The following is a 14810-nucleotide window of genomic DNA, read 5'->3' as shown; positions in this document are numbered from 1 at the left end:
TATCAAAGCTCAAATTAAACTTAGTACCATGTTGAATTACTTTAGATTATTAGATTTTGAATTACAATTTTATTAATTGCAACTAAAAATATATACATCATCAACAATTAGATATTTAGTAGCTAAAATCATCACAAGCATTCAAAAGAGAAGGACCTATTTACACCAGTGCAAAATTAGAATGATTTTATATTTTTTCATAATTTTTATACGATTAATACTTTAACGATTCAACCATTGAATTTATTGATATAATTGTATTTGTCATGCATGTAAATTTTGAATATATAATAATATTTGTTCAACTGTTGAAATTTTTTTAACATAAAACAAATAGTTAAAAAATTTTAATTTATGCCAAATTTGACATGTATGGTGGAACATGAAATATGAAGGTTGGATGGTTAAAAAATTGATCGTACAAAAAGTTATTGAATTGTGTAGAACTACTCTAATTTTATACCGTGTAAATAAATCCCTTTCCTATTCAAAATTTATTATTATTTAGGCATTAATTATAGTTTGAATTTTATTATTATAGAATCATATATGATGTATTATTACAATAGGTTTAAGTTTTACCATACAATTTGTAAGTCTCTCATCCTAATATGTGTTGTTCTTTTGTTATACTTTATATTAATCGTTCTCTTCGATTTTTCATTCATTATAATTTATATTGTAAGAATCCTAAGACTTGTAGAATTGAAGATCAACTTTGGGATTCAATTTAATGCATAATTTCTGGGAACTGGGCTGTAAATACGAGTTTTAGCCCATTGGATAGGTTTAGAGTTAATTGGTTATAATTATTAATATAGAGATACAGTTGAGGCTGGAATGGCGGAATGCGTCTCCCATCAAAATGAAATTGAATGGTCAATTGCATATAATTAATTTCAAGTTATGAAATTTGGACATTTACCATCCTCGTCTTGCCCGGTTGACTTTACAACTCATTAACTGCTTATCTTCTTTGTTTGTTCGTTTACACACACATATATATATATCGAATAGTGTGAAGTGTGAAACATGAAATAGGCAGTGGTTTTGCATGAAACCGTTAATGGCAATGGCATCGATAGGAGTAAAAGAAGGAAGTTGAAAAGGTTGGGTTCATGAATATAAAGTAATTACTGCACTGGACTAAAACAGATGAACTCATTTACTGCTTTCCAACTACCCACCTTACCTCCTGTTATTTAATACCAACTTCTCCACCTCCCAATTTCTCTCATTCTACCTCCCTTTCGCTGCGTTTCATCTCTCAGGTAATGGCAATGGCGATGGCGAAGCTGTGGATGTATTGCTTGCTTGTTTGTTTAGGTATGGCGTTGAACAATGTGGCTTCAGCGCAAGGAGAAAACCCTTTTGAGCCAGATGGTGGAAGGAGAAGAGAAATGGTGCCTGCTATGTTCATATTTGGAGATTCTCTCATTGACAATGGCAATAACAACGACCTCCCTTCTTTCGCTAAGGCTAATTATTTCCCTTATGGTATTGACTTCAATGGCGGTCCTACTGGTCGTTTCTCTAACGGTTATACCATGGTTGATGAAATCGGTTAGTAACTCTCTAGTTAATTTATTCATATTCGAGTGTACGTCGTGGATATAACTAAAGATTAAATGTGTTTGCACATGCAGCTGAACTACTAGGACTTCCTTTAATTCCTGCATATTCTGAAGCTTCCGGCGATCAAGTTCTTCATGGTGTTAACTACGCCTCAGCAGCTGCCGGAATCCTTGACATCACCGGACGAAACTTTGTAAGCATATTCCTTCTATACATGTATGATTAAACAAAAGCACAATAATTGAGGACCATTGTGTAGTTTATTTCAAGTATATTTCTCGTGATATAGGATGTTTGGCAATTATTACCATTCTAACTTTGCCATACTTGATAGTGCATCTAAAATAAATACAGTCTGCATCTCCATGCAGTCTTGCCGCTTGAATCATAAATGCATGTTTTCGACTGACCTATATATAAATCAAACTGTTGTGCATTAATTACTCCCATCTTTTGTCTGCCATCTTTCCCTTCAAAATGGACATGCATGAGTAGAAAAATAAATATTGGTGTATATGTTTGAATCAGGTGGGGCGAATACCATTTGATCAACAAATACAGAATTTCCAAACCACACTGGATCAGCTTGCAGATAACCTTGGGGCAATAGAAGCAGCAGAAGCGCTCGGTAAATGTATTTTCTTTGTTGGAATGGGAAGCAATGATTATCTCAACAACTACCTTATGCCCAATTTCCCAACTCGAAATCAGTACGACGGCCAACAATATGCTGACCTCTTGGTCCAAAAATACAATCAACAACTAAGGGTACGTTAAAACAAGTTTATCCACAAGCTACCATTCCCACTTCAACACTGTTGCAGCATTACCTATACCAGGGTTCTTTTGTCTTTTTGGTCATGTTTCAGACACTTTACAATCTTGGAGCACGTAAGTTTGTACTAGCAGGGCTAGGAAGAATGGGGTGTATCCCAAGCATTTTAGCTCAAAGCACTGCGGGGAGCTGCTCGGAGGAAGTGAACCAGCTGGTTCTACCTTTCAATGCCAATGTGAAAACCATGATGAATAGCCTTAATGCTAACCTTCCGGGTGCAAGATTTATCTACGTCGACATTGCTCACCTTTTTGAAGATATCGTTGCTAATGCTAGAACATACGGTACGTAAACTACGATTAGAAATTGGATTTTCTGGTTACAGAAATGTATTTTTGAATTGATTGTTGATGGATGGATATATATATATATGCAGGATTTAGTGTGGTAAACCGAGGGTGTTGTGGGATTGGGAGGAACAGAGGGCAAATCACATGTCTTCCATTCCAAACACCATGTGAAAATAGAGATGAATATGTGTTTTGGGATGCATTCCATCCAACTGAGAAAGTGAATATCATAATGGCAAGGAAGGCCTTCAATGGTGATCCTTCCATTGTTTATCCCATCAACATTCAGCAGCTTGCCAATCTTTGATCTTTGTATTAGTACCATAAATAAGTCATCATATATATGGCTTATTTTCTTTGTGTACTTCATTTTCTGGTTGATTGTAAACGAAGAGCACTTTTGGTTCAATTGGAGCTTAAATTGCTACTCTTATATTTTCCCATTTTTTATTTTCTAAAATTTTAAATATATTCTTGTTGAGCAAATATTTGTATGATACTCGTAGAGCAAACTTAGAAATATTGAACAGGATTATACAACATGAAAAAATAATTAAACCACAATATGACTGAACATCAAGTACAAATATGTTAAAAATTGTATAATACAAACTATTAACTTGTCAAATTATATATACAAATTGTATTTTAAAATTTAAGTCTAATTGTTAATACTATCGTTTTTAATAAAATAATTTTAATAGTGTTATAAATTATATTTACATTTTAAATCCGAATAAATTTTGAAATGTTGTAAAATATATATAAAATACCTGACACAATAATATAATTTATTTTAGCTTTGGTGGTATCTAATAATCTTAAAATAAAAAACAGTACTTGCGGAAGTATAACTTGGATGTAGTATTTGTAAAAGACTCATTCATTATAAAACACTAAAAGAATTATTAAATTAAAATATAGAAATTCTAGTGTCTTCATTTAGATAATTTACAAGCCTCTCTCTACATTTAATTAAGTAAAAGAAATAAAGGAGCATTTATTCTCATAAATTTCATGGAAAAGCCTTATCCAAAATTAGTAAGATTTATAACACTGGCTATATAATTACAAGCAAATATATGCAAGTTTGAATGCAAGGACCGATTCAAATTTAGACTTTAATCTTCAAGTGTCACAATTTTTGCTTATCCAAACTCATTTTTTGAATTTTGTTTAAACCTTTGAGCTGGAAGAGGCAATCCAATGGCAAGCTGTACTAGGCGGCGCTGGTTCAGATCAGTAGTTAGTACTTCCTGGCATTACTTTGATAATTTAAATAAATATAACTGAGAATAACTCTACCAATTTCAAACAAGATTTGAGAGTTCCTTTTCCATGTCTCTACACTTTGGTCATGGATTAAAAAGATAACCATATCAAGAAATCAAATCAAAAATTCACTTTCAGATTCCACAAAAATCCCAAATGCCTTTTATTCTCATTAACGTACTCGACGAGCTTTTTCTTCCTGTCCCAACCCCAGTGATTTTTGTGCATTTGCAATACCTTCTGGATCTGCAACACAACGATCCCCAAAAGTTAAAAAAATCTACACCACTCGACATTTCATTTTTCATAAAGTACCCATGTCTATTCAAGACCCTAAATCCATGCGCAAATAAGAGTCGGATACAGGCACTTCAAGCAATATCAAAAGTTTGAACAACATAGCCTAAATAGCAATGCATCGCCACTCAGAGTGCAAAGCATTGGAATCCTGGAAAACCTTGATGCAGTGCATATAATTCATGGATATTAATGTTCAACCTTTTATCTACCAATAACTTTTTGACAAATAAAAACTCACCAAAGAACTGGGTGAATATACGTGTGAAGAAGCTCAAGTTGCGGGAAACATTGTATGCCATTGCAGGTGGAAGAGGCTTCACAACAGTGTCGATGCTAAAAACTCGTTGAAGAAACTGTATAAACATGGAGCAATTAGAATACTCGTCAAAGAGGCTAATGGACAATAATAACTCATAGTAGCCAAGAAATATGTTCAAAATTCACCTTCTATAAAGAAATATTAAAGGCATAAAAAGTAGACAGTGGCACTTAGACTCATCATCCACAAATGGAAGTAGGATATGCAACAAACTTTCATTTGTCTTGACAATAGTTTTTGAACTGTAATTAAGAAAACAGTGCAGTATAGATTAACTAATTCTGCGATATTAACAATTACCAAGCACAAACATTCTTTTAAGTTTTAACACCGAAATTTCTCCGAAAGTTTATAATTGCTGTGGACTTTTATGTTAATTGCCATTTTTTCTGATACCAAGATCCCATTGAACAAAATGCATTTTCAGACGACTTCATGCAATAAGTGATACACCGTAAGACCAGATGGAGCCTTATACTATTTGCTAGTAAAAGGAAGACCAACAGCCTACCCCTTCAGTTCTTGCCTTATACTATTTGCTAGTAAAAGATGAATAAACAGGTGGAGAACATGGCTCAAGAGAGAATTCAGATTAAGGATTGTAAAGAGAGTTGGAGAGTAAGTTTCAGTCAATACAAAAAGTTTCCAAAAGTCCTTGAATGAATTGTGAGAACTCCTATTTATGGGTGTAGAGAATAGGAGTCACATAACTTAGTTATGTGGTTATTTATAGAGCTCAATTAGTCCTATATTGTGAGGGTTGCAATACAAAAAAGTACTTCACTTGGAACAAGCTTTTTTAATTAAAAAAGAAAAGGCTACTTAAGATTAACTTTATGCAAAATCCTAAGGCTGAAAAGCAATATCTAGCAACTAAAATTGATGAAATGTCCACATTTTGAAACTCAGTCAAAGAAAAATAATTAAAATGAATGACCGTCTAGCTAAAGAAAACATGGAAATATGATTCCTTACCATATGTTACAGCTCAAATAACACCTGAATTAGTCTAAGATTAAATAAAGATCATAATGTAAAATTTCCTTGACATATATTATACCTGTGTTGTCTGTATCACGTTGTGGCATCAAACATAGTTGCACTTCTCACTCAGAAACAATGAAATTACAAGTAGAGCCAACATTTTATTTCCCTAAGTATTGCATGCAAAGTACTAATTTATCTAAGCTAAATGTAGACTTCATCCAAGATGATCAATATTTACCCAAACATAGATGGAATATGCAAGATATATACCCGAACAAGTTTACCTAAACTGTATCCAGTTTCCAAGTTATTTGCAGATTGAGTTGCACATGCACCAATCTGCTTCTAGACCTTCGCTAAAAGTTAAATCATGACAAGAAAAAAAAAATTCCAGAAATTACTGATCACAATCTGCAGTTTGAAATTGAACAAGACAATCCATATTGAGATCAAGACTGCAGATACCTTGCGATAAAAAAATATAAGTTTTCCAATTAGCTACAACCTATATTGCTCTGTCTCTCATTTTTCTTGAAATAACCATGTCCGATACTCATGTCCAATAGAAACCCGGACATGGACATGGAGGTATGACACCCCAAGTATATGGAAAAAATTAAGAGAAATTGAACATCTGACACGTATCTGAATCCAAAACTTACACCAATTACAATGAGACTGGCTTAGATTGTAGAATCTTGACTTGTGAATACTTTTTTTGCACCGAAGGTTTGGAACCTTATGGTGATTACTATCATAGCTTCCTTCAAACCTACAGAATCCAGATTCTTAAATCTTAACCTTTTTCTAGCTATAGGGCATTGTTTTCAATTCTAAATTTTATGCAGTCAGATAAAAAATAGGACTGTTCCAACCATTTTTTTATTTTCTTTTTTTTGTCTAAGAACCTCCGATAGACTAATCCAAAGTTGATTAGGGTCAGACTCCAAACAGGGGTTCACAAGACTCAGAGATGTTTTTAAGGAAGCACCGAAGCTCCTTACCACTTGGCGCGACAGGAGTTGGTGTTCCAACCATCTATTGTTTAAGCATAAAAATACCTTATTCTATCATGATTCTGAGATTAAAAAAGAAAACCACTCAATCTGCACCACAATTAGTCTACCAGAGGAAATTGGGTAAACAAATTCTGGAAAAAGAAAAACCAGACCCATCGAAACTAACATCAATATCTGAAAGTGGGTTTGTTTCTAGGTCAAATATAATACGGAAGGGAAAGAGAAAGGGACCTGGAAGTTGCGCTGAAAGCTGTAACGGAGTTCAGGGTCAATCTCAAGGGAGTCGTCGTCGTCGAGTCGGGAAGCGGCGGACTTACGGTGAGGGACGTGCATTTTGGGGGTGGAACCAGGCTGGTTGGTAACCTTGAGCTTGGCGTCGGCGAATTTATTGGAGTTGTCATGGTCGTCTCCCCTCCAGGGCGCTTTGCTTAGCAGCTCTTTCTTTGTTTTTCCCATTAGTGCCCCAATGCTCACCTTCACTGCTTTCTTTCTCTTTCCATTCCCAACTTAAAAAGACAAAAATAAGATAAGATTTTCTGTTTGGTTGCAAGAATAACGCAGATAAAATACTAATTTTTAATTTGAAAATGAAAATCGGCTTTTATGTGTGATTAGGAATAGCAATACTCGGTTTTAATCGGAAAAACCAAGACAATTAATTATTTCGGTTTTGTTTAGTTGGGTTGAGCGGGTTGAATAATTCCGATCTCAATTTAATTGATTTTATCGGTTGATTCTTGATTTTTGAATTTCAAAATTAAAATAAAATTAATTTTTAAATTAGTTAAAATATATTTATTTTTATAATATATAATAAATATATTATCATATAAATCTAATCTAATAATCCTAAACACAACCTCAAAATTTTGGGTTGGTTAATTGATAAAATCAACCAGATAAAGATAAATTGAATTGATGTTGGTTCAGTATAGTCAAATTTCTTAATTAAAGCCAATTAAATTAGTTTTATCATATCAAAGTCTAATCAAGAAAAATAGACCAATTAAACCGATTGTTCATCCCTAGTCATATTCATTATTTTTATAATTACTTTTTTTGTAAATATCTTGATATACTTATATATTTATATTATGTTCGTGTTTTTAATCTTGTGTTCATGTTATGTTTTCAATGTTTTTATCACATTGTTAGGTCTATAAAATATATGTTTATATAAAAGTAAAAATAACAATATTCATAAGTTAAATCGAGTCAAGTTAAAGTTAAACCTATTTATAATATAAACGTGGTTTAATAGTGGAAAAAGTCATTGAACTTCAAAAAAAAAGCATTTAAGTCCTCTTTTTTTTTTGCATTCAATTGGGTATTTAAATTATCAAAATACATCAAAAAGACCATTTGACTATTAACTTTATCGATCAACCCGTATCGACACAATACGCCCAGTCAATTGGAATTGAAGGAATTCTGTCCTTATTGTTACAAACATACAATTCACAAGGAGAAAAATAAATAAATCGAATCAAGTGCTCGTATGTCACCACTTTCCCAAAATATGAAAATATGACATTAGGTATATAATATATTAAGTATAAGTATATAATTAGTTATATATAACGATATTTTTTTATATTATTATATTATTAATATTATTTATATATTATTAATATATTTAAATTTATATATATTTAAATTATATATTGAAATGATAAATAAAAATAAAATAAATAAACCAAATCCTATTTATTATATTAATTCTATAATTTGAATTTTCAAAATAGGATTTTAGAAAATCTTTTTCTTTGTAAGTTCAATTCCTAAAAAAAATGGGAGAAACTGAGTAAAAATTTTCAATTACCGAACATAGAATTAGTTTGCACTCTTTTACTCAATTAATGGGTGGATGTATCCACCATAGGATTTTTTATGGGGGAGTTTTTGATCAAATATAGGTTAGAAAGAATTTTTACAGCTTTTCTTGACTAGTGTTACTGTATTTTTTTACGAAAATTGTTAGATATTTTGCCAATTTTTGTTAACTAGTTACTTTCGTGTTGATTTAGATTTTATGTTAGAAAAAGTTTAGTTTGAAAATGATTTTCTTGTATGGTGAAAAAATAAAAATTTTTGAAATCGAGTCAGTTTGTGATATTTATAACAATAAATCATTTATTGAAATCGCACCTGTTTCTTTTACTAGACAGATCCTCGTCGTTCTCAATTTTTAACCGGACGATCTTCTCCGCTATTCTTGTACCACGAACTACTTTAAGTGTGGACTCAAACAATTTCAAATCAAACACGGAATCAGAAATTATTTACTTTACTTTACTTTCAGTAGAAAAACGAATCTCTCTTCAATAGAAACTGATAGAATTATTATTCTAGAAAATATAATTTACTTAGAAAATAAATTATCACTATTTTCGGTGCCAGCTATTTGTAAAAAGAAGAGGTGAAACCATTGTTGAATTGTAGAAATCTATTTCAATAAAAAAACCGAACTCTTAATCTAACTAGGATTAGGTGGGGCAACAATCCTAATTAAAAAAAGTAGGATTTGTCAACTCTAGCATTAAGCATGAGAAGCTTTTGGGTCTCTCCCATATCGAGTTCAATTACAAATACTTTCTACACTTTTTAACCTAATATTTTATAATTCAATCTAACTTGATATTTATTTTTTATTTTCCATAATAAACATATGAAATTAATTTAAATAAAATAATTTACCAATTAAACAATTTTTCAACTCAATTTTAATTACATTAAAATCATTACGATTTTACCGTAAAAGAATCTATGAGAAAATATATTTAATATTTCTACATTCAACGAACTCACTATGACCAATTAATTTATTTCCATTTTTGAACTTCAATTATTTAATTGATGAATTAAATAATAATTTGAAAACCATACATTCGTTTTCAAATGTTTCTCATTTCTCTAACTCTACCATTTCTATCTATTTATGTTCATTTGATCCAACTTGCAATTCATTTCTAGCTTCAACAAGTTAGCAGAAAGGCAGATTGGACATGTACAATTAGGTCTCAAATGATTTATAATTAAGTTTTAGCTTTTCGCCTATTAATTATAAACTCATTTAGTCACAAAGTCATTCCACTATAGTATATATCTTGACTAAGCTCTTCGTAATGATATATCATTACGAAAGCAACTTGATTAGTGCTGGTCCAATGATCTTGTTATGAGTGTGCTACCCTCGTCGAATATCCTTAGTCTCTTAGGGGTGAATCATCTTTCCCAATATGATCCTATTTTATCTCATGGTAACTATTACATCTTCCTTCATGAAAAGTCAATTACTATCAAATAACAATCAAATCATTCATCATAAAGACGAACTACCCGTGGCTACGTTTACTTTTCATCTACTATGTAATGCTAATGAAAGAATATCATTTACCCATATCTCATGTTATGAATGACATTATATACTGCAGAATTCGTATAACTAATGCACCTGCTTTCGTTTCCTTATCTATTTGAACTCAGACTTTTACTTACATCAAATATATGAGCCACATATACATAGTTTGTCATCCACTAATGATTAAGGTATGTCACACTTTGAACGTTACAAGTGAATAAGTTTATAAACGGGTTTAGGATCTATTCTTTTTGGGTCTAGTCCGATATACTATCAGTCTAGTCAGTCACATTTATATCTCTATCTTTTAGGAGTTATCCGCTCCTATGTCTAAGATAATGCATCTCCTCAATTAGACTTGATAGGCGACATATTAGTCATTCAATCAATTTAATCTTTTCTGGTTAGACTAATGACATATTTAGGTTCGTCTACTAATATAAGTTGTCTTTTCGTATTACGATCCGACCACGTAATACCGCTTAGTATTAGTTAAACCTTAGACAACCAATGAGCTAATATTTGATTCTATTTTTGCTTTACGTGCAAAAACTATGTGAGGACAACATATAAAAGGTATTAATGTAATTCATCAAATAATTTTATTAACCAATTTATTTAAAAAATTACAAGTGTACAAAGACGAAAATACTACACTTAGTGCACCAAATTTAACATTTTATACATTTGAAACATTTCCATTTGGGTTTTGTTGAAGGTATGGTTATAGTTCATTTTTTATAAAAAAAAAAATGACAATGCGGTTAACTTTAGTGATGAGAGTGGAAATTGGTTTAGCAACAGTGAAGGAGTTGCTTGGGATGAATTTATCTCAATTTCATAAGAAAGCAGTAAGTGGAAGGTGAATGTTGATGAAAATGACTATTAAACTTGTAGATGGTGAAAAAGATAAAAGCTTTATGAAAATATTTTCTTTTGTAATTTTCTAGAAGTACTTTCCAAATAATGTTTGGTTGCCAAGAAAATAAAGGAAAGTTTTAATGGAGGAAAATATGCTTTAACTTTTAAATATTCGAACATAAAAGAATATCTAAAATAAATTCATGTCTGAAAAATTATACATATTTAATGTCATGTTTTAAAATAATTTTTTAATTGACGTAATTTTCATGTCATGTCATCAGTGCAAAAAGATAGAAACAACATAATTAAATTTTTGAGAAAGTTGAAGTACCATTAAGCTTAAATTTTATTTTATTTTATTTTTATCATTTCACTTTCTCATTATACTTTCTTTTCAACCCCGTGGGTGTATAGAAATTTCTTGAACAAATCGACTTGGTGGTCCAACTTTGTTTAGTGATAAAAATAAGGCTGCTGATGCTCCGAAGAAGACGTCTCATCTGGACTTACCAATTAAATTAAAGTATTAAACGAGTAATATGTGATTTGATTTTATAACCACAACCCATGCATGCATTTGATATTAATAATTAAAGGTTTCTAGTATTATTTCCTTTCTTTTGACCTACTACTCTTCCAAGTCTTTGTGGGGGTAAATTCAAAACCAAACTTTCTTCAACGAATTTTTCATTAAAGACTTTGTCAAACCAAATAAGTCTTAAATTTGGATTATATTTAAATATGATGATATGACATTACTTAATTATAATTTTAATTTAAGTAATGATGTGGCACTCTTTTAAAATGCTGCATCATTAGGAATTCAAATTCAGGAATCAAATAAGTAAAATGTGTCAAGTTTAAGAACTATCATAGACAAAAACCAAAGTTCAGGGACTAAATTTAAAAATATTAAATTTAAGGATTAAATGTTTCTTTATCCCAAATTTAAAATACGTTGGCTGCCAGGTCCAAAACAATTTTTTTTTTCTTTCTTTTCTAAAAACAGATTATTTTTCTCATTATTGGCAGGTAATCAACCCATCAATCATCACACACTTTTTGCTTCAGTTGAATAATCAACAAATCAGAAGGAAAAAGAACTAAAAATAAAAAATAAATGTATTGGGGAAAATTTGACTGAAAAATTTTGCTGTACATTTTATGTGGAAGAGTGTGTAGTGGATCGAGATAAAGCTCGGGGAATCAAACAGGCTGTTAATGCCTTCTCTAAGTTATTTACAATCTCAGTCATCGAAGGCCTGTCTCGGCCTTCCGGTCTCACACAATCCGCCGCTAAATAGCCTACATACGCAACCGCCTCGATCTCGAAAGGGGTTGGCGGTGGGACATTCGGGTCTAGAACCCTGTGAATTTCGTCTCGAAGAATATATGGAACCACAAAATCGACCACATTCCTTGGCGCCCCATTTTCGTTCCGATGGATCGCCTTATATCCGGATAATAATTCGAGCAGAACTATTCCAAAACTGTAAACATCACTCTTAGTGCTCAGTTGTTGGAGCCTGTAATACTCGGGATCCATGTATCCGACTGTGCCTGCTGCACGCAGTGAAAGGTGTGATTCCTCGTCTCCAGGACCCATCAATGATAATCCGAAGTCCGATACTTTTGCGGTCCAGTTTGTATCGAGAAGAATGTTGGCAGACTTGATATCGCGGTGTATGATCTGTGGAACCGCGTATTCGTGCAGGTATTCGATCCCTCTTGCAGCATCTAATGCGATCTTGAGCCTAATAGCCCATGACGTAAAGGGCGAGTTTTGTAACTTGTGGAGATGGTCATGGAGTGTGCCATTGTTCATGTATTCGTAAATAAGTATGCGTTCGCTCGAATCCTCGTAAAATCCCCAGAGTCGGACGAGGTTCTTGTGGTGAACACGGGACAAATACTCGAGCTCATTCACAAAGGCGTCGTCTTTATCTTCTTGACGCCTGGTGCCGATTGCATAGGATGAAGTGCTCGTTGTTTCGGCTCGTTTGATGGCCACTTCGCGCCCATCATCCAATGTAGCATAATAGACTGAACCAAAACTACCATTACCAATCTTATGATCTTCGGAGAAATTGTTGGTGGCTTGAACCAAGTCTTCAAACGAAAACTCTTCCAAGCGACCAGTGGTACCCATGCTGGTCAGTTGGCTCAGACGCTTCTCGAGCACCGCCGGTGGGGCTTGGGGAGTTTGGGGATGATTTGACTCTGGATCACCATTGGCAGGGGCACCAGTCTCATCGAGCCGACCTGAATCATGGACTCGACACACTCTATCTTTGCAATATCTGAAGACAAAGAAACCAACGACTAGCAAGAACAAGGAGGATCCGACACAACCAACAACTAGAAAAGCTATCAATCTGCCATTCAAATCATTGTTTGTCGATCTGTTTTGAGGTTGGGGTGAGGGAGATGGTGGCAGGGCTGGCGTTGTTGGCATTGGTGGTCGAGATTGGCAAATAGACCAACCATTGCTGCAAAGCGAGCCTGATCCTAGCAATGAACCATATGGACATTCATTCCTACATGGTCCAGGTAAAACTTTTGAGAAAACCATATGGTTGGGGCTGAAATTAGAGTCACCCCAACAAAAGAGTGAATAATTAAATGTTAAAACTCCACAAAAAATATTCCTTTTTGCTTTGATTGTAATAAACTCAAGACCTTCCAATTCCAGTGGCAGCCTGAAATTTTTCATCCCCCAACAGACAACTGTTCCATTAATCCTTAAAGCACAGCTTCGATTCAACCCCAAAGCCAGCGAGTTGAACTTTCCCTGAGGCATATCACCGACAGTGGTTCGGTTTGGCCAACACTCTAAATCATTATCTGAATTGATGGCACAAACATGTCTGAAACCAGCAGCAATCACGCTATAATTCCCACCTATAGTGTCTCGATCAGTGATACCAGTGAAGTTTCGGAGGAATCTTATCGTCGTTCCATCTTCTGATAACCCACATACAAATCCTTCGCCAACAGCAATATCGGAAAAGTTCTGAACACCACCTGTTTGATTAAATTCAGGCCACTGCCAACATTCAAGAGCGTTGGTCTGATTAAGACCACAAATATGAGTGTTGCCTGCTTCAAGCTGGTTAAGAACTGAACCCCTGTAAATCCTTTTGAACACTAAAGTAGAACCATTGCTGGAAAATCTCCAACAATACATGACTGAAACATTGGATGACGAAGAAGAGGGTCTCAAACCACATAAAAATCCATCCCCAGAGACAATCCCAGAAAACAAATAGTTGGAACTAAAAGGGGTTTCAATTATATCAAGAATTGGAAAGGTAGAACAGTTGAGAGAATATAGTTGAAGGCTGCCATTGGAGGGTACTAAAGCGCAAACAATTGTGAGGTTGGAAGTTTCAGAGATTGAAACAGTGGATAAAGAAAAGGTGAAAGTAGCAAAACAAAGAAAGGAAAATAAGAAGAGGGAAAAGTGGTGGGATTTACAAAAGAAAAAACCCATGGAAATTGTGTTGAGAAGAATTTCATGGTGGGAATTGGGAAAATACAAAGAGATTTTATGGGGTTTAAAAGGGAGAAGGGGGCTTATACGAGGCCAAAATGTTTGAGAAAATGGACCATTGAGGGAAAAGGAAAACGCGGTTTGATGGAGTTTCTAAAGTGTGGACTGGAGACCAGGTCTTCATTTGCATGAAGTACATTTTCTACACGAACGTTGATGACGACGTTTATGTTATGAATTTCCATTATATTTCATTTAATTGTTTTTGTCCATTTAAATATTCTAAATTTGAATAACATTTAATGCTAATATAAAGTTTTATATTAATTAATTATTTTATTTTTACAAGTAATAAATTTAGATATTCAAATATGGGAGGAAGTAAATTATACAGGAGAGTAGTTTTACGCATTTTCATATTTTTGTTATGCGATTAATATTTTAACAATTTAATCATTGAACTTATTAATATAATTGTCATGCATATAAATTTTG

At 33.1% G+C, this 14810-nt stretch overlaps 3 protein-coding genes across 3 annotated transcripts; 1 reads left to right on the top strand and 2 right to left on the bottom strand.

The window, feature by feature from the left end:
* The first annotated feature begins 1141 nt into the window (after positions 1–1141).
* On the top strand, positions 1142–3186 carry LOC108476801 (GDSL esterase/lipase At1g71691). Its single transcript, XM_017779134.2, has 5 exons — positions 1142–1563; positions 1647–1768; positions 2104–2343; positions 2445–2694; positions 2787–3186. Exons 1-5 carry the CDS (start codon positions 1275–1277, stop codon positions 3005–3007), a joined length of 1122 nt encoding a protein of 373 aa, XP_017634623.1. The 5' UTR covers positions 1142–1274; the 3' UTR covers positions 3008–3186.
* Positions 3187–3962: 776 nt separating this feature from the next.
* Positions 3963–7271, bottom strand: LOC108476682 (uncharacterized). Its single transcript, XM_017778952.2, has 3 exons — positions 6829–7271; positions 4511–4625; positions 3963–4218 (listed from the first exon to the last, which is right to left on the bottom strand). The coding sequence occupies exons 1-3, from the start codon at positions 7051–7053 to the stop codon at positions 4145–4147; spliced, it is 414 nt and encodes a 137-aa protein (XP_017634441.1). The 5' UTR covers positions 7054–7271; the 3' UTR covers positions 3963–4144.
* Positions 7272–11792: 4521 nt separating this feature from the next.
* LOC108478481 (serine/threonine-protein kinase-like protein CCR4) lies at positions 11793–14429 on the bottom strand. The gene has a single exon (XM_017780941.2). It carries the CDS (start codon positions 14313–14315, stop codon positions 11985–11987), a length of 2331 nt encoding a protein of 776 aa, XP_017636430.1. The 5' UTR covers positions 14316–14429; the 3' UTR covers positions 11793–11984.
* Positions 14430–14810: the final 381 nt, after the last annotated feature.

Source organism: Gossypium arboreum, chromosome 5, assembly GCF_025698485.1.
Source record: "Gossypium arboreum isolate Shixiya-1 chromosome 5, ASM2569848v2, whole genome shotgun sequence".
Taxonomy (NCBI): Eukaryota; Viridiplantae; Streptophyta; class Magnoliopsida; order Malvales; family Malvaceae; genus Gossypium; species Gossypium arboreum.
The sequence above is the reverse complement of the archived record's forward strand: the minus strand, read 5'-3'. Positions and strand labels throughout refer to the sequence as shown.